Source organism: Lynx rufus, unplaced genomic scaffold (genome assembly GCF_022079265.1).
Source record: "Lynx rufus isolate CCGP_SWC_20201006 ecotype Redwood Valley unplaced genomic scaffold, mLynRuf1.p SCAF_4, whole genome shotgun sequence".
Taxonomy (NCBI): Eukaryota; Metazoa; Chordata; class Mammalia; order Carnivora; family Felidae; genus Lynx; species Lynx rufus.
The window spans coordinates 98,934,693-98,955,851 of record NW_025814856.1 but is presented as its reverse complement, the minus strand read 5'-3'; the positions used below and the strand labels follow the sequence as shown (position 1 = coordinate 98,955,851).

The window sequence follows — 21,159 nt, the reverse complement described above, 5'->3', positions numbered from 1 at the left end:
GGAGATGTAAAGAAGCCTGGACAGGGGATGAGGGAAATAATTATTGGCTAAAAAGAAAGGGTAGCAATTTAGATTTACTGCCACCGTAAACTGACCCTACAACCCACTAGATCATAAGCCAGAAGAGTATTTAATACATAAATGGTTATTATGTTAGAGAAAAAGGTTCTCCTCACAGCACAGTAACACTGATAATCTCTCAAATCTTGGTGCATAATTAGAAGCACAAAAAAAAGACAAGGGAGGAGTCCTGGTGGTAAAAATTAAAATGGACAGATCTCTGAATCAGACCATCCCAGAGCCCAAAGAAGGCAGATAATCTGGGCTTTCCAAAAATTCTCCAGAATAGCAGAGGAAATAGCCTGTTTTTCCCTGGAAACACTGCCTACTGGAATGGAGTTTAGGGGAACGTATCTGGCTAGTTGGTAATCGTTTCCATGTGCTAATAAACAACAGGTTCAAGCTCCTGCTCTTCAACCTCAGTGCTGTTTCCGGTATCCCTCCACTCTGAACCTAACACCCAGAACCAGTGGGGGTAAGGCTAACAAAAATATAGAAGGTGGACAATGGTAGGGTTTGTTTAATGTTACTGGATGGTTATCTGTTGACATGATAGATCTGGGAAGGGGAAGCAAAAACAAAAATTCTACCTCATAGGGCTTATGTAAACACAGCAACCAACGCTGAGTGAAAGAGAGACCAGCTGGAGCAACATTAATGAACTCTGGTCAAAGGAGTTTTCCCCTAAAAGCCAGAGACTGAAGTTGTAAGTGTATGTGAAAATACATCCATATGAAAGCAGTAATATCCCAACTCTCTAAGGGGCGAACAAGCAAAATATTTGACGAGAAGAGTGACACAAGAGTGTGTGCACCGAGAGGAAACCATCAGCTAAGGAATTATGACAGATGGACACAATTAAAACGGCAGTTTCCATTCAGGTCCTCCCAGGCTGGAGGGCGCCTCAGGGGCACAGATGGGTCCTGCTTGAGGGAGCAGAGGGAGCAAGAGGGAGTGTCTACTGCAGGGAAAGCTAAGAATAGAACTCTTCATCTGTTTTACGTGTTGGTGCTACCCTAAAGCTGGTCAGAAACAATTTAAATGGTTTGAAAACCTTGAAAGGCTTGAATGAAGGTAAACTACATAGCAACCGTCATTTCACATTTGATAACTTTTTCAAAAAAAACTGAACAGGACGGTGTTCTAAAATGTTGATATGCAAAAGCCTGAGAAACAAACATAGGAGCCAGAAACAAAGCAGATCCCAAGTGCATTTTTAATTTGCTTCTTTAGCACAGCATTATTACTATCTTTTGTCAGTTATTATCCACATGACTTATTCTACTATCAGCACTTTCACCTGTGTTGTTATAAAGATGATTTTGCTTTATAGATTCATGAAAGAGGATTGGAGAAATAATTAGCGTCCTGTGTACCGACCATAAAATTCATGGCAGCAAAACCTAATGGTATTATTCATAATATTATTTTCACTAAAAATTAATTTTAGTTTACTAAAATTAACCTTAATGAACATCACTTATTACTAATATTTATTATTAGTATTATTTTACTAAAACTTTAAAACTAAAACAGATGGTGGAAATGGCTATCATCTCATGTCATTTAGCTACATTGCAAGTTACTCTGCAAGAGGCAGGCCAGCACAAAAAAGACAAAGAGGGAGAGAAAAGCAAAAGAAGGGAAGGGAGAAAAAGGTTAGGCCTAAGTAAATGTTTTGAAAGTGATTAACACACAAGTATTAACTCATTCAACAAATATTTATTGAGTACCCCCTGCGTTTCAGGGATCATATGAAAAGGTACAGATAGGCATGAAAAGCTTGACAAGAGAAATTTCAAATGTAGGTCACAGATAGTATCAAAAAGTAAGGAAGACTCAAAACTTTTTAACTACATCCTGGGTAATGCAGGAGATAAAATATCCACGGCAAATTTTTTAAAGTGCTCAAAATATGGTGTGTTTATGAGATGTTTGGAAGGGGTAAAAGCAATCAATCGCAACAGAAAAGATTTCTTGTGTAGGGGCAGTAAGTAGGGAGGAGGGAGAAAACAATGTTCTATGTAAGTCTATAAGTCTGTTTATTTAACATCCCTTGAAGGAAATGTGACAAAACTGAGAATAAATTGAAATCATTTTTTTAAATAGAGTTAAGAAGCTAAAGCAAGCTAGAAAGGTTAAAAAAAAAAAGACTTTTTATACTTTTAAAGCTAAAAGGAATTACAAAGAACATCTAATCCAGAACATTAATTTTGTCCATAACTGGAGTATAAAAAACAACTTTCCTGAAGCCACATGGTGATAACTTTATTATTTTTAATTGTAGATCAAAATATATATATAGGGGTGCCTGACTTTGAGCCCTGTGTCGGCCTCTGTGCTAACATCTCAGTGCCTGGAGCCTGCTTCCAATTCTGTGTCTCCCTCTCTCTCTGCCCTCCTCCTGCTCATGCTCTGTCTCTCTCTCTCTCTCTCAAAAATAAATAAACATTAAAAAAAAGAAAATATTTAAAATACATATACAAGAATTACAAATTCTCTATAGAAAAATTAAATATTCCATATTAACTAAAATTTTTAAAAAATTTCACACAGACTAGAGCCATTCAATACTTTGGTGTGTATTAATTCTACATTTTGTGAGAGAAAGAAAAAGAGAGAGACAGAGAAGTTGGGTGGGATGAATAGAAACCATATCCACACAAGAATGGCATCACACTAATCACAGTGATTTGTAAGTCCTTAATATAATATTTTTCTATATCCATGAGTACACATAACTTTTTAAAAAACTATTAAAATTAACTGTAGGCAGCAATCAACTGTTCCTTTGTAAATTTTTTATATTGATAAATTTTAAACAACAAAGAACATTTAAATATTGTGCAAATGAGCACACCACTAATGGTGGGAATAATAATATAATTGAAAAGTTGTGAACACTGCCATAGGTCTAATAATGAGACTAGATCTCCTCAATTTTTATACACATATAATATGAAAAGTATGAATTTAAAGATCTCTAAAGTTCCTCTGAACTCTAAAACTTAACAATTCTGTGCATATTTTATACATCTTTCTATAGTTTTTCATAAGACTTCCCATAATAACTATTTTTCAATAAATTTCAATTCCTACTTTATTCCTACTTCATTCAAGAAAAGTTCCATATGCAAACAGCACTGTGGAAGGCTTTAATTTACATAAGCATATTTAATGCTTACAACAACGATGCAGTTGTAGATAACATGAAAATTAAGTAATTTGTTCAATATCCCATAGCCGGTAAGTAGAAGGGATAGAATTAAGACTGCTGGTCACATGATCCCAAAGATTCTGTTCATTTCATCAAGTTGCCTCTCTTAATATATTCACTGAGGCATGTATTAAGCATCTATTGTAACAACAGCAGGATTACTGTACTAGGTAAACATCCATTTAAAAGGACTAAGAAAATACACACTGGGACCTATAAAGCAAACTTCTCACATCAGTGTAAATACTGCAACTATGTAGGACAACAAATCAGTAAACAGGTTAAGAAAAAACAAACCTAATTTTAAAAGTGTGTGATGGAAAAACAAATAGATCTAAGTTTAGAACAATGGCAACTAAGTGCTAAATGCAAAATTTTCTACCTTTTCTTTTTTAAAAAAAAATGTTTATTTATTTATTTTGAGAGGGAGACAGAGAGCGAGCTGGGGAGGAGCAGAGGGAGAAAGGTAGAAACGAGAATCCCAAGCAAGTTCTGCACTGCCAGTGCAGAGCCTGATGCGGGCTCAAACTCACAAACCCTGAGATTATGACCTGAGCCAAAAACCAAGAGTATGCTTAACTGACTGAACCACCCAGGCGCCCCTCTACCTTTCTGGTTTTTAATCAATTCGTATTTTGGTTTGGCTTTGTGACCCATTTAGACAGATGGTTCATAATAATTTCATACTGTTTGAATGCTAACAATAAGAATTATTCCCTCTGATTTTAGAAAGCTTTTAAAGTTTTAGTGAAACTTAAAGAGAAAAGATACAGATCTTACAAACAACTTTTAGCTCACTTGGAAGAAAGTTTCTTCATTAATAATGGGAAATATTTGTTACTACCATCATATAATTCCTTCAAAGGGTAAAGGGTTATTTCCATAACTACTTGAAAAGGGGGAAATGTTAACAAATTACTTTTTAACACAAAATATTAATATCCCACTTTCTTTATTTTAAGTGTGATACACATTCAACCAACTGAACATTCACGCAAAAGATTAATTTCAGACCTTCTCTGTTCAAGTGTTATGGGAATACAAATGAGGCTATTGACTGAGATGTGGTCCCTTGCCTCACGGAAAAAGAGATGATACTGGTGTGGGTTTCTATTTAAATAAATCAATTTAGTTCCATTTGGAAAATATCTGTGTATATCAATGTGTTTTTAGGATTACAAAAGAAATAATGCTACCATGGGTCTCACCAGAGATTTGCAAATGATTTTCAACATGTTTTATCATTTCTTGATAAGATGGTTAAGTGATGTATGCTTAAACCTTGAAAAAAAAATCAAAGTGCTCCTAAAAAAATACGTTAACATTTCTTTGAATCTGGCACTCATATTTTTTTTTAATTTTTTTTTAATGTTTATTTGTTTTTGAGACAGAGAGAGACAGAGCATGAGGGTCAGAGAGAGAGAGAGAGAGAGAGGGAGACACAGAATCTGAAACAGGCTCCAGGCTCTGAGCTGTTAGCACAGAGCCCGACGCAGGGCTCGAACTCACGGACCACGAGATCATGACCTGAGCCCAAGTCGGCCGCTTAACCGACTGAGCCATCCAGGCGCCCCTGGCACTCATATTTTTGGATCAACTTTTATTTCTATAGCCAACCTCTGCTTCAGCCCCAACTTGATGCAGCAGGAGCCTAGTGTGAGGATTTAATCAAAATCTTTAGAGATACTTGTAGCTTGAGATGATGAAAGCTAAGACATAAAACAACAATCACCTGATGTGCTGGCATGCATCCAAATTACCCAAAGTGGGTGTTTAAGTGAAGGCTCTCAGATTCCTCTCTGAGAGATTTTAATTCCACAAGTTTACTTGGCAATCAAGAACCTGTTTTTAGTCAGAATACATTTTGAGAAATGTTAGCTCCAGAATTACCATCATTGCAGAATTAGGGTTCCTATTTTTCCTTCTACCTCTGTCATTCTCAAAAGTGCCAAAAATATTACCATTTGTTTTGATATCTCTGAAATGACACTAAATGCTCATCTCCACAGTACATATCCTTCTATAATACACACCCATACTTCTGCCCACTTCCCACCAGACAGATGAATGAATACATATCAAAGGTAGAGAGATACAGATGATAGACCCAACCACCTATTTATTTAACATACATTGAAGAAAGCAGGTATTCTGCCTACAAATCATAAAGTAATTCAAAGGCTTTAGCATTTTCCTTTGACGAGACACACTCCAAAATTCTGTCCTAAAAAATCAGAAGAAGGAAGCCACTGAAAGAAATTCCCAAAAAAATTTCTTAGAAGATTTTAGTTATTAATGATAGTAGTTAGCTTACCTGCCATCCCTCTGGGCAGCACCACCTTCTGTTACTGTTTTGACAAATATTCCCAGCTTTTCAAGCCCGGCATCTGCTCCAACACCCATTCCAATAATGCTTATACCAAGTCCATCTTCATCTATGAAAAAGGGCAAAAAAACCACAACAACCTAAGTTTTATATGTAAGTTAGCTGGTGAGACTTATTTATTGCCATTAATTTTGTTCTTTATGGACTACAGGACATGCTTGCCTTGGCAGAATACTTTTTTTCTATTGCTGTGGAGAAAAGATATCAAATAAGACCCCCCAAAAGGCTTGTGGGTTTAATCTCATTTTATTACTGCAAGTGGCTATTCATTGTCATCCCAAGAAAAAGTAATAATTGGATTACTGAGTAATCAATCTGCCTTAAAACACAGCCTCTCTAAATAATATTTTAAACACAAAAGCATACATACCAAAACACATATATATTACTTTAAATAAATGTGATCTTAGTATATCTAAAATTTCCCCTTCATTCATGTGGTCTTTTCCCTTTTACTTGTTTCATATCCCCATTCATGTTAATCAGGTGGCATGTGTCTTTCATGACTTTCCCTAGTCCTACTATACAAGCATATAAAAGTATCAACAACTACAACGTATATGTATATATATATGCATAAATACAAGTACACGTACATATATGTATGTGTGCGTCTATGAAATGGCTTATTTTTCCTTCCTACTTGCTTTATACAAATAAGATCACATTATACCTAGTTCTCTCTGCAGCTTAATTCTCTAATTCAATGATATATCATGGATATCAACTTAAACAGCCTTAACTCAGTTCTAATGATTGTATAATATATCCTGGTGAGATGGTGTCGTCACTTATCCAACCACTTCTCTACTGACAGGCATTCTCTTTTGTTTCCATGTTCCTTGCCTTGTGAACAACACTGACAAATATGTTTTTAAATTCATTGACAATAATATGTTTATCCATATTTCCATTTGTCTTTTCTGTGAACATACATATTTTCACATCAATGAAATAAAAGATACAGTATTTCGCATTCCACATTTTTGGGTTAACATTCAAAGTTATTTTCTGATAGCCTCAAAGTCTTTGTAACCATTGTTGTATTAGCTAGCTGCATAGAAAAACTGACACTAACCGATTAATCAGCAGTGTGGATTGTTAAAGGAAAACTGGCTCACAGAGTCAACAGAATGCTTGACACTTTCAGAAGACTTTTTAGCAATAATATTTCATACAGTAAGTATTCTTTTTTTTTAATTTTTTTCTACATTTATTTATTTTTGAGAAACAGAGACAGCATGAGCAGGAGAGGGGCAGACAGAGAGACGAAGACACAGAATCAGAAGCAGGCTCCAGGCTCCGAGCTGTCAGCACAGAGCCCGACGTGGGGCTCGAACCCACAAACCGTGAAATCATGACCTGAGCCGAAGTCAGACACTTAACCGACTGAGCCACCCAGGTGCCCCATACAGTAAGTATTCTTAATTAGCAATTTTTTCAGTAGGGTTCATCTCACTGGTTATTACTCCTTGACACCGACTTCTGCTTTAAGTGTTCCTAAGTACAATTAGTAATCCTAATCTTTATTCTACATTTTTCAAAATCATGCCACTCAGCACAAGTGTGATCTGTTTACTCAGTTGTGTGCTAAAGAAAGATTCATAGAGAGTTCTCCCTGAGGAACTCTTTGATGTGACCCCCACATGAAGGTACTTCCACGTTGGTTAGAGGCACAGGTACCTCTCCAGTGTAGAGCTTCAGTGGTGACTAGTGCGCAAATAACCACCGTAGACATTCCTTCAGCCCTTATGTTTAGAATGTTCGCCCACACGTGACTTCCCATTCTGGTTTTATTCTCATCATGTCTCTGGTACAGATACTCACGTTCATCCAGAGGCTGCCTCTGGTTAAAAATTTTCCTACATTTGTTACAGCTTTAGGGGCTCTCCCCAGAATGAGTTTTTCGTGAAAGGGAAACTTACATCCGTACTACAGGCCCTTCCTCACTAGTCACGTGGACAAAGTTTCTTCTCGCCCACAGGAATTCTCCTGTGTGTACGAAGGTGAGCTGCACAGCTGAATTCTTGCTCACATCCATCATATTCACGGGGTTTCCTACAGTGGGAATTTGTTCATGTTGGTGAGAGGCTGAATGGTGACCCAAAGCCTTCCCACAGTGTTTACACACATGCAAGATTTTCTCCCCAGAGCATCTGCTCTTGCTTTAAGAGCCGATCACTGTAGACTCATCCACATTAAATGATGCCATACATAGAGTTCCTCTCATATATGAAAGCTGCTACATATTAAGCATTTAGCCAAATTCTTGCTCACATTCACTATATTTATAGGAGTTTCTTTTCATTGTGAATTATCACACTGTCAAGCCAATGTTGAGCTGTAAGTGAAACTTTCCCATGCTCAGTACATTCAAAGAGCTCCTTTCAAATGTAGATTCTCTGTGCCATCACGCCATTAAGCAGCTCCTTCCTGCCACTATCCTGCATGAAAGTGATTTCTTAGTTTTTAAGTGCATTTTCCCTGCCTGAACTCAGGCTTTAGTGAAATTATCTTCCTGCCTTAGCAGCCCTTGTTGCTGTCACTGGAAAATTACGCAGATTTGCAGAGCTGTAAACCCAATAGTAGAAAAAGCGGTAATAGCTTGAGCCATCCTCAATTCCAGAGCAGACTACCCAAAAGACAAGATGATAACTCAAACACAATTAAACGAAGAATACAATCAACCCACAGCGACCAGATGACTGATTTCATCCCTGTACGGCTCTCTGGGAGATGTGTCAAGCATAGGTCAAGTCCAGAGCCACATTCTTGGAAGGGCACTAATTCCTGTGGCTGTCAAGAACCCAGCAGCCACCTGGTCTTCCTCTGCAGAGGGATAGGCAGAGCACTAAGTAAGCAGGCAAAGCAGCCAGGAAAAGATGGAAAAGACTGTGAGGATGTGTTTCCATGGAAGACGCCGGCACCATACTCTGGAGCTCAGAGCTTATTTTTTCTCTCAGGAAAGAAGCTCATGTTGGCTTAGCATTCCGCTCATTGCTCATGAAATTTCAGCTCGTATTCATGGGAGCGTGGGTCATTAGATGTTTTTTTCGCTAAACTGCCAATTTTTCTACTGAGTTTTCCCTATCTTTCTTTTCTGATAATTTGCAAAGGTTCTTAGCATATTATACATATTAACTCCATGTCATCTACAATGAAGATTGCCTCTGTTTGACAATATTGCCTTTAAAAGCTTAAAATTTTGGATGATTTGATTGGACCCTCTTTTGGTTAAGCCTTTCCATCCACATGCCTACATGATTTTTGCAATCGAAGAAAGCAGGTATTTTTGTAATTGAAGAAAGCATTAAATTTTAAGTTTTTGTCAAAATCCTTATTACTTTATTTTTAATATCTAATTAACTCATATAGAGTTATTTTTTATATAATGAAAATGAAGGTGCCCAACTTTATGTTCTTCCATTCAGATGTTCAGTTATGCCAGAACCATTTGTAAAACACCCTATGCTGTTTTTTAACTGTATTATTATTATTTTATTGATTTTCTCTTCTTTTGAGGGAGAGAGAGCACAAGTGGAGGAAGGACAGAGGGAGAGAGAGAGACAGAATCTCAAGCAGGCTCCACGCTCAGGGCAGAGCCCGACATGGGGCTCCGTCTCACAACCATGAGATCATGACTTGAGCCAAAATCAAAAGTTGGATGCTTAACCAGTGGAGCCATCTAGGTGCCCCTATTTTATTGTTAAGAAATCCACTTCTATCATGTCATAAAGACTAGGCTGGGCTAACAATAACGAGTCCTGGAGGTAACTATACCCAACTCTGGACTGTCTAGTTATAAGCACTGTCTTTTCTCTCTACCTCAGTTGAAAACCCAGACTCATAAGGCCTCAATCCCTGCTTTCCCTATTCCCGGAAGAGGCCAAAGCCAAAGCCAACTATGTAGGAGGCTTTTCCAGAGAAGACGACTTTGTCTTCCCAGACGACAAACCCTCTACTTTGCTTTATGAGGCAGATAGCAACCCCAAACCACAGACAGGTTGGGACCTGCGCAGGCCTCAATGGCATATTAGCAAATCACACATGTCATGTATTAAATTCTCATGCATACTAACATTTTTCTCTATATTTTCTATTTTGTTCCATTGATCAATTGCTATACGAATACGATTTGTTCTGATTATAGAGGCTTTACATTATATTCAGATATTTAAGAAATTAAAACCTGTCACATTCTTTTTCATACTTCCCTTAGGTCTGTATTTTCCATATAAAATTTAGTTTTACATTATGCAATCCTCTTTCAATCCAACTCTGATATATTCCACTTGAACTGCATTAAAGTTATATATTAATTTATAGGTATCAGAGGTGCAGAATAGGAGAGACTTTTCCATACTGATCTTTTCAAAAATCCAAGAATATGGTATATCCTTCTATTTGCTTACATCTTATATCTTTCAAAAATATGGATTTTCAACAGATAAATACTTTTTCCTCAGTGATTAATAAGTACTTTGTTGTTTTTATGCTATTGTAAATGAAATGTTCCCATTTTCACCTTTATGTTCTTAATGTAAATATAAAGAAAAAACTATTAATTTTTTTTACATGTATGTGACACCTGACCTCCTCTTACATATAATATTATCAATTCTAACATGTTAAAATTAGAATCAGTTTGGCTTGTCATTACATTTAGTTTTCATTTTTATATAATTATATATAATATAAATATATAAGCAAAACATTATTTGTCATCTTTTGTTTTCTATTGTTTATACTAATTACTACATTTAAAGAGCATTCCAAATTAAACTTCTGGTTTTAACAGTCATATTTTTTGTGTTTCCTCAATTTATTTATTTTTTAAGAGTTTCTTGAATTTAAAAGTATAATTCTCTGTTGGTATTATGATCTATAGTTTATATCATATTTAGGTATTTATACACTAACAATGAACTATCAGAAAGAGCAATTAAAAAATAATTCCATTTACAATTGCAGCAAAAAGAATTAAATACTTACAAATAAACTTAACTAAGGAGGTGAAAGATCTAGATACTGAAAGCTATAAGACATTGATGAAAGAAACTGAAGACACAAATAAATGGAAAGATTGTCCATAGTCAGGATTCAAAGAATTAATATTGTTAAAATGTCCATACTATCCAAAGCAATCTACAAATTCAATGCAATCTCTATCAAAATTCCAGTGACATTTTTCACAGAAATAGAACAAACAATTGTAAAATTTGTATGGCACCACCAAAAATTCCGAATAGTTAAAGAAAACTTGAGTAGGACAAAGCTGGTTTTAAACTATATTTCAAAGCATTAGCGATCAAAACAGTATGGTACGGCCATTAAAAAAAGACACATAGATCCATGGAACAGAATAGAGAGCCCTGAAATAAACCTATGCATATTTGGTCAATTAATTTATGACAAAGAAGTCAAGAATATGCCATGGGGAAAGGATAGCCACTCCAAAAAGTGGTGCTGGGAAAACTGGGCAGCCACATATAAGAGAATGGACCCCTATCTTATATTGTACACAAAAATCAACTCAAAAATGGATTAAAGACTTACATTTAAGACTTGAAACCATAAAACACCTAGAAGAAAAGATAGCAGGTAACTTCCTTAACATCAGTCTTGGCAATGACTTTTTGGATTTGACACCAAAAGCAAAAATAAGTAAGTGGGACTACATCAAACTAAAAGCTTCTGCACAGCAAAGGAAACCATTAACAGAATGAAAGACAGCCTGCAGAATGGGGGGAAATATTTGATAAGGGGTTAATATCTAAAATATATAAAGAACTCATGCAACTTGACAGCAAAAAAAAAAAAAATCCAATTAAAAAGAGGCGGAAGAAGTGAATGGACACTTTTCCAAAGAAGACATACAAATGGCCATCAGGTACATCAAAAGGTGCTCATCACTAATCATCAGGGAAATGCAAATCAAGACCACAATGAGAAACCACCTCATTAGAATGTTAGAATGGCTATCAGCCAAAAAACCAGAGATAACAGGTGTTGACAAGGATGCAGTGTAAAAGGAACACTTGTGTGCTGTTACTGGGAATGTAAACTGGTGCAGCCACTTCAGGAACCAGTATGGAAGCTGCTCAAAAAATTAAAAATAATTGTACTTCATTTGGTTCTCTTCTAGCTTAATTTTTCTTAATTTAACTTTTATTATGAAAAACACAAATGAGAGTTTATGAAAACATTTATCTACAAAACGTGTTTAAAGAGGAAAATAAAACAAACGTCCACATACTAACAAAGACACAGAATATTACCAACACACAAAAAGCCCACTATGCACCCCTCCCTCATATCATAACTCTTCCCTTGGTAACCATTACCCTAAATATTGTGTCAATCATTCCCTCCTTTTTTATTTTTATATTTTTATTTATTTTACAGAGAAAGAGAATGAGTCAGGGAGAGGACCAAAGGGAGGGAGAGAGAATCTCAAGCAGGCTCCATGCTCAAGCATGGAACCCTACACAGGGCTTGATCCAATGACCCAGGGATCATGACCTGAACCAAAATCAATAGTTGGACACTTAAGCAACTGAGCCACTCAGGCACCCCTCACTCCCTCCTTTTTTAAATACTGCTTTTTAAAACCACTTATTTGTGTATCTCTAAACAATACACTGTTTAATTTTTCCTGGCTCTGACATCTAAATAAATGGAATTACACTGAATGGATTCTTCTGTGATTTGCTTTTTCTCCACTTCAATTTCATGTTTGTAACAATCATACACACTGCTGCATGGAACTTAGGCTCTTTCATTTTACTCTTTTCTATCATTAATGAATATTTGAATTGTTCTCATTTTTGGTATATTATAAGGAATACAATGGCCCACGGCCAGTTCCAGCTATTTTTGTATGGGCCATAAGCTAGGATTGGTTTTTAAATTTGTAAATGAATGAAAATGTAAGTATCACTCTTACATCCTTGTTAACTTCAAATGAGAGTGTCTCTTAATGGGAACAATTAGCCAGTCATGTTTGGTGCAATGACAGGTATTCTTTACATTTTTTTAATGCAAATAATTTGATGCCTAATAGTTACAGTTTTCAACTCTTTTTCCCTGACCTTTGCTGTTTACAACAAGTTGTACCTTGTTTCTTTCATCCCTGCTAAGCAGTAGCATCCCTATGACTCAGCAATAGCACTGCTAGGAATTTACCCAAGGGATACAGGAGTGCTGTTGCGTAGGGGCACTTGTACCCCAATGTTTATAGCAGCACTTTCAACAATAGCCAAATTATGGGAAGAGCCTAAATGTCCATCAACTGATGAATGGATAAAGAAATTGTGGTTTATATACACAATGGAATACTACTTGGCAATGAGAAAGAATGAAATATGGCCTTTTGTAGCAATGTGGATGGAACTGGAGAGTGTTATGCTAAGTGAAATAAGTCAGGCAGAGAAAGACAGATACCATATGTTTTCACTCATATATGGATCCTGAGAAACTCAACAGAGGACCAGGGGGGAGGGGAAGGGGGGAAAAAAAAGTTACAGAGGGAAGGAGGCAAACCATAAGAGACTCTTAAATACTGAGAACAAACTGAGGGTTGATGGGGGGTGGGAGAAAGGGGAAAGTGGGTGATGGGCATTGAGGAGGGCACCTGTTGGGATGAGCACTGGGTGTTGTACAGAAACCAATTTGACAATAAATTATATATATATTATATATATACATACATATTATATATTATATATATAATATATATTATATTAAATATACAAATTAAATAATATATTATTTAATTTATATATTTATATTTAACATATATTTATATTTAGATTTATATATTTATATTTAATAATTATATATTAAATAAGTATTAAATAATGTATTATTATAATATAATATATAATTATATATAATATAATTATATTACATATACAGGATTTAGCCACGCTTAAGTGTGGGATGTTTTTTAAGTCCTCTCACTGCTCATCAATTGGTTAGGCCCTTCCAAATAGGAGGCTCAGGTTTTTTTTTGAGCTCAGGAAAATTTCTTCCTTGTTTTGTCTGATAAATCTCTCATCCCCTTCTTTTCCCCTTCTGTCACTTACAATGTGCATGTTGGGTCTCCTTTGTGATTTCTCATGGACCTTTTTTCTATCATTTTAAGAATTAGTTTGGTTTATTTCTTACACTTGACCTAGGCTACCAGTTTGAATCTCAACAATACCATCTTTTCCTCTTCAATTCCTCTACTGAAATTTTTAATTTTAGAATCGTTTTTGGGGGTGCCTGGGTGGCTCAGTAGGTTAAGCAGCTGACTCTTGATTTTGGCTCAGGTCATGATCTCACCCTCACCGTTCGTGGGTTTAAGCCCCTCATCAGGTTCTGCACTGAAGTGTGAAGCCTGCTTGGGAGTCTCTCTCTCCCTCTCTTATTCTCTCCCCCTCCCCTACTTGCTCTCTCTCTCAAAATAAATAAATAAACTAAAACAAAAATCGTTTTGGTTGTTGCTTTGCTTAAGAATGTCTTTTTAAAGCCATACTTGATATCCTCATTTGGTTTTTCATTTGCTTCATTTTGTTATTCAAGCTGTCATCTGTTTGTTCTGCTTTTTTCCAAGACTCTCTGAGATATGCTATCTCCCTGTTCACTGGGTCCCCCTCCATTCCTGGGTGCCCATCTTACACGAGGATAGACATGGCAGTCTCTGGGGCCATGGGTCCTCACTTCCCACCGCAGGCAGGCTGGGTTTCCAAGAGGAGAAATTGGGAGGAAGCCCCTTGGCTCCCATTCTCCCTGCTCTCTCTTAGCCCTCTCCCTTAAGAGATAAGATTCCACTGCCTTCATTCCAAAATCCATACTCTAAAAGTCCAACACTCTCCCATCTACCACACTCAGAGTCCAACCATGACCACTCTCCCTCCGTCAAGAACTCAAAAACAAAAACAAAACAACCACCTGCCCCATGAGCTCATATCCACCCACTCCCTCTGGACTCTCACCCTTGTAAGGGTACCAACCAAACATGAGGCCCTACCCACACCTCCCTACACTAGTCACCATTCCAGCCAACTAAAGCAGATGGGTTTCTGTTGGGAGTGGGAGGGAAGAAGGAGTCTACCATCCATACAGAGCTCATCTCAACTACTTTTGAAATGTAATAAATAAATTAAATCTTCCATGAGAATTAAAACTTTATCCAACCCTTGGGGGTAGAAGGACTACAGGTGAGGAAAATAAAATCATTTCTGTATTACTAAAATAGCAATGTAATGATATTACAAACATTGTAGAGCTCATATACCTTTTTCTAGTTCCACTGGGAAAAGTTCCAGCTTTTCTACACGCTTTTCAAGTTCATACTCAGCAGAAGCAGCCACAGGGTCCACTTCATCGTTTCTCCTGTCATAGTCTTCATTGGAGTATGTGCTGAAAACCTGTAGTAAGAGGTCACAAGAAGATGATAATCCAGAAAAGATGGCTTTCTTAATTTTTTTAAGAAACCCTGCTAAGTATTGAAAACCAGGTAAGTTAAAAGTTATGTACAATGAGATGTTAAGAAAAGGAAAATTGTGGGGCGCCTGGGTGGCTCAGTCGGTTAAGCGGCCGACTTTGGCTCAGGTCATGATCTTGCGGTCCGTGAGTTCAAGCCCTGCGTCGGGCTCTGTGCTGACAGCCCAGAGCCTGGAGCCTGTTTCAGATTCTGTGTCTCCCTCTCTCTGACCCTCCCCCATTCATGCTCTGTCTCTCTCTGTCTCAAAAATAAAATAAATGTTAAAAAAATTAAAAAAAAAGGAAAATTGAATCAGAATAAAAATAACTTACATTTTAAAATGTATATCATTCTACCACCTTTAATAATGTGAGAGACAACAATAGCCACAGGATGTATTATCTGAATAGCAAAATTCATTGCTTTTTATAGAATCAGAGTATATCATATTAGCTGCAAGGCTTTGCTGGTTCCTGAAGAAACTATGGTGAAGGACCTTGAAGCTACCCAAGCAAATACCCACACTGAACCCGTTTCATGCTATGACCTATGCAAGCATCGATGTTGTGGTACGTCACTACTATAATTATATTTCAATCACAGAATCACTGAAACCGACTTCTATTCTATACTGTGCTGAGCGAGGTTAAGCTCTCATTTTCATCTCTTATTTTACTTGAATGTATATCCAAATTAGATTCTCATTGAGCCTTTCAATGAAACAACTATCAAAATACTGCTCACGAGCTGCACAGAACTAGGATATTGCCAGCTCTTTCTTTCTCACCTAAATCATGTGAAAGATTACTAAATGTGGTCTTCAGATGTAGCCATAAGAAACTTGATTGTCCTTATTTACTCTATTTGAAAAGTAACTGGAAATAGGTATACTATCCTTCACTTACTTCACTGAGGAATATCTAAAAGAAAGAAATGTATGTTCATCAATCTAATTAATATGTATTATAAAAACTGACATTTTCAATTACATTTAATAATTATTAAGCATCTAAACTATACCTGAAAAAAACTCTGTAATTTCCCCAAAAGCTTAAAATCTAGGAGAAGGTTTTTTTTAAATAAATATATATAAAAAGTCATAATCAAAAAAGAAAGCAGAACAGAAGGTCAGAGATGAAAGAAATCAAGTATGTCACCTAGAAAGTTGGCCTTGCTGGTCCAGGTGTGTTTTACATTCATATTATTGGAAAACTGGCAACTCTTGTATGCTATATATGGTAACCTATAAACCAGAAATACATGTATATATAGAAGCAGATGCGTGGTTCCTATGGTATAAATTTATCAAAATCATGCCATTTATAACATTTGTACCAGAATGAATACCGTTTTTCTTCCCGACTTTCAGCATGTTTTCATGGCCTCGTGCCACTCATTTGGTCTCTACCACATTTCTCCACCATAATAAACATCACTGCATCAAAATGGATATTTCCAAACTATAGGGTTTGTACCTTTTTTATTAATCTTTTCATAAACTATGCTTCCTATGCCCCTTCCACAGAACCCTCTAATCTTTTTCTTAAGTTGTCAGATTGATAACATTCTCTTAGACAGCCCTTTTGATCTTTCACTTCCCTTATAAGTTTTGGTAATCGCTTATTCACATTTTATGCATCCATCAACAATTTACTGAGTGCCAGCTCTATGCCAAGCACTGTGCTGGACACTGGAGAACTCACAGGTTAGTGGGGATACAGAAATCAAAGTAAACAGCTATACTATAATGTGATAAATGATGTAACAGAAGTTTATACCAAGTAATCTTTCTCATTTGCCTGAGAAAGGGAAGAATTTCATGAAAGGGAAAATATTTAAGTCGTTGAGTCTTTTTTTTTAATTTTTTTTTAACGTTTATTCATTATTGAGAGACAGAGAGAGACAGACCATGAGCGTGGGAGGGGCAGAGAGAGGAGGAGACACAGAATCTGAAGCAGGCTCCAGGTTCTGAGCTGTTAGCACAGAGCCCAATGCGGAGCTCGAACTCACAAACCACGAGATCATGACCTCAGCCGAAGTCAGATGCTTAACCGACTGAGACACCCAGGTGCCTCTAGGTTGAGTCTTAAAGAATAAACAAGGATTCATATATTCGAGTGTAGAAGATGTAGACTGTTTACTTCAAATATAAGATCCTAGACAAAATAATCCTTATCTATATCTATATTTTTAGAAACACAGAGAGTTGAGTGGACTACAATGGAACATGCCTAGGGGAGCAAACTTTAACAACACACAAAAAGTTACCTGGATCTGGAGCTCACATGTCCTGGAAACTACTGGCAGATATGACTGGAAATTATTCCATTAATGTTTGCTACTTCTCAAAATCTGCTAAAGATCCAAGAATATATAGATGATTGCAGAACTTGGATTTAAATGATATCCATTCTGAAACATGGCTCAATTTTGCTACCACATAGTAATTAAGTCAATAAATATGTGTGTGTGTGTGTGTGTGTGTGTGTGTGTGTGTGTGTGTGTAAAATATAAGTATGGGAGAACTGTTTCAAATAAATTAACACGTTCCTAACATTTTTCAGGATCCCAAAACTCTCTGCTATCAACTGTTCTTCCTCAATCAGGCTGGTTTAAAAAGTTCATTTGGGGGTATCCTGAAACTAAATAAATAACTGTATGACTCCATACTGGAAAATGGTATTTTAAATAATTTTTGAGGCATCTAGCAATCAGATGACTATATCACTATTTCATTCTGTAGAAAAAAAATAATGTAAGACACTTTTCATCTTCAACTTACTCATAGTGTGGTAAATTATGTGGGTATATAGGAAAAACCTATAAACTGAAAAAGAAAAGCCAGAATTCATTATGTACAGATTAAGCTATCATTTACTTGAAGAATCCAAAAGATTTAACATAAACATGATTAGAACTTAAAAGAGTTCACTAAAGAAACATAATAAAAAATACACACACAAAAACACAAAAAATAATTTAGAAAATATAACAGAAAAGATCAGAAACTATAAAATACCCAGGAATTACTAATTATAAATGTGCAAGGATATCCTTCTCTATAAAATTTAACTGAAAAATATAAAAACCCTAAATATGTGTAATGGCATACTATATCCTGGATAAAATTCTTCATATTGCAAAGGCATCTACACTCCTAAATTACTGTAAATGTTAGTTTGTCCCAACTTATGAATACGGAGCAGTCAAAATTAAAATCCCAGTCACATTTTTTATGGAAAGACTAACAAGCTGCTTGAAAAGAAGAATAGGATGGAAACAGACCCTATGAGACATCAAACATACAATAAAACTTCATTTATTCAGGCAATGAAGTTTTGGCCCCAAGGTAGATCTATTTTTGTATTCTCTTCTGTTCTACTCCTCTACTTCTCTATTCAAATTAGTTAGGGTAATATATTCAATAAATAGTAGGGAAAGAATGAAATATCTATCTGATAAAAATCCTATTTCATAACAATAACAAAAGTAAAATTTAAAGTGGTTAAGAACAAAAAAATTATAAACTATAAAAGGGCTAAAGAAAATATGGACAATGTTTAATTGACTAGATCCTCTTAGGATGTTGCTACAAAGCCACAGATCCTAGAAATCTTAAAAGAAATGAATAAACTATTTGATTAAAATTCAATGCTAAAAATTTCTAGACAACAAATATACCATAATGAAATTATAAGAAAAGTTAAATATTAGGAGGAAAAACTGCCAAATATCAAGATGAAATATGAATATGCATAATATACAAAGAGTTTTACCACCTCAAACAACTGCATGTATAAGTAGGGAAAATTTTAATTAGAATTCAACAAAGAAACATTAATGCTCAATAAATGATGTAAAGTCACTCAGCTTCACTAAAAATTAAGCAAACGTCAAGTACAACAAGGAAATACCAGGAATTTGCCCAAACGAATGGTTTAAAAAAAAAGACTGTGACGTCTACTGTTTGCGAGAATACAGGAAAAAGAATACTCTTGTAAAGTAGGGGGGAATAAAAACATAATTTAAAAACAACTATCAAGATTTTAAATGTAAATCCTTTGACCTAATAATGCTACATCTATGTATTTAGAGAGATATTTGCAAATGTGTACAAAGATGTTCATGCAAGCGAGTTCATTACAGCACTATCTGTAATAACCCAAAGTTGGAAATTGCCTAAATGTCCACTGATAAAGAAAATGTCTTACTGAATTATGATACATATGAATATGTAATTTTATGCAAGGTTAAAAAGATCTCTGTTGACATGAAAGGCTCTGAAATACATGCTATTAAAACAAAAAAGCACACTGTATATATGTCTATCTATACCCACATTCATATCTTTATCTACATTTATATATATATAAAATATATATATATATATATAAAAATATATATATATATATAGTCTCAATTGGTATGAGCCCAATTTTAATCTAATTTAAAGACTTCCTAAATTCTCTAGCTATGTAGCTCGTCTCAGTTTCCTTATTTACAAAATGGCTGTTATTATAAGTGTACCTACCCCATAAAGTTATGAAAATGAAATGAGAAAATCCATGTAACCATGCCTGCTGGTCCAGTGTGGAGGAGGGAAAGCTTGCCCAGGGCAATGTAAGAGGTAACACTACGTCCCCAGATACCCACACTCATCTCACATTCTTGTTCATAACTACATTTTGAATATTTCATCCACGATGATACTTAATGTCCCTGAAACCAAAATCTACATAACTATTTGGATATTATTACACAGATTGGTCTGCCAAAATCCCTACCTAGGTCCAGAACAACGGCACTACCTCTACACAATGGCTCCTCACTTGCCTGGCTTTGTTTGCCTTGACCAGGAAAAACCTCAGAGATAAAAGGATGTTGACTTAGGTAAATACTTCCCCTTTCATCAATATGATCTTGATTCTTTCAATAGTCTTAAAATGGTTCTATCATTTCTATTTATATTACCATAACTGCTTTGCAAAAATATGGATAGTCAAGTAATAATCAGAACCCAACTATGATTATTACTAGAATGCCAAAAACTCTAAAGGCTAACAGCACCTTAGGCCCTAATTTTCAACACTATCACTAGATATATATACTATATAGTTCTAAATATATAGTTCACCACTATATATATTTAGTTCAGTCACCTTCATATTGTTCCTGTGTTATTTCACTGAGAAAAGCAAACAAAAGGATGTTTAAGTCTGACTTCTTGTTTCAGAGCCAACAAGTGATATTCTGTTCCTTCATCAAAGGAAACAAAACAAGACCCCATCCCTTGCTTTGCAGCAGACGCAGGCTTTTAGGGGTAACAAGTTCACAAATACAGTTAGCAATGACATTTCTGACCCAGTAACCCAAGGCTATAAAAAACAAAGAAAGTTAAAATTAGCTTATTGTAAGATTTTAACTAAGATCATTCTTTTTCACATTTCTGGTGGTTTGAGCTACAGCACTTTTTCAAAAACAACAGCAACACTTTTTGAACAATAAGAAAAAAAATATTTCCTTATGACACATTTTCTCTAATCAATGCAGGTCAAAATAAATTCAGAATTTTATGTAAATATTGACTGGAAGGAATCTCCCGCAATGCTTCCACAAGGTCTCAGTTCCACCTGCTGTCTGGGTTCCGCTTCATCTTCCTGACACATCAAAGATGGAAAACGTTCCAGGTTCTAGCACACTGCGTTTCAGATGAGGGCTTGGCACAGCATGCTCCCAAGAATCAGCCAAGCATTCACATGCTTCCACAAACAGGCCCCACTTATCACCAGCTTCCTCAGCAGCACTCGAACTCACCTTCACATGATTTTAGCACCTCTGCGAAAGTGACTCTAAATAGAAGCTAAAAGAAAGCATGGAGCAGATAATCCACATATTAAAGTTTTGAAAACAAATTTGGTGACAAACCATCTACAGAAAGGAGCATGCTAATGGCTTTTGGGCAATATACAAACTCGGCTTTCCCTTTCTTCCCCCAGAAGGCAGTTCATTGATTTATGACAGTGA

At 35.9% G+C, this 21,159-nt stretch overlaps 1 protein-coding gene across 4 annotated transcripts in view; it reads right to left on the bottom strand.

Annotated features, from left to right (window-relative positions):
- PPP1R9A (protein phosphatase 1 regulatory subunit 9A) overlaps window positions 1-21,159 on the bottom strand; it is a 317,596-nt gene that overhangs the window by 135,832 nt on the left and 160,605 nt on the right. For all 4 annotated transcript variants that reach the window (XM_047096569.1, XM_047096568.1, XM_047096570.1 and 1 more), the window contains exons 2-3: window positions 14,947-15,079; window positions 5,592-5,712 (exon numbers count right to left, since the gene is read on the bottom strand). In XM_047096569.1, coding sequence (XP_046952525.1) covers window positions 5,592-5,712; window positions 14,947-15,079 — 254 coding nt within the window. The remainder of the gene's footprint in view (window positions 1-5,591; window positions 5,713-14,946; window positions 15,080-21,159) is intronic.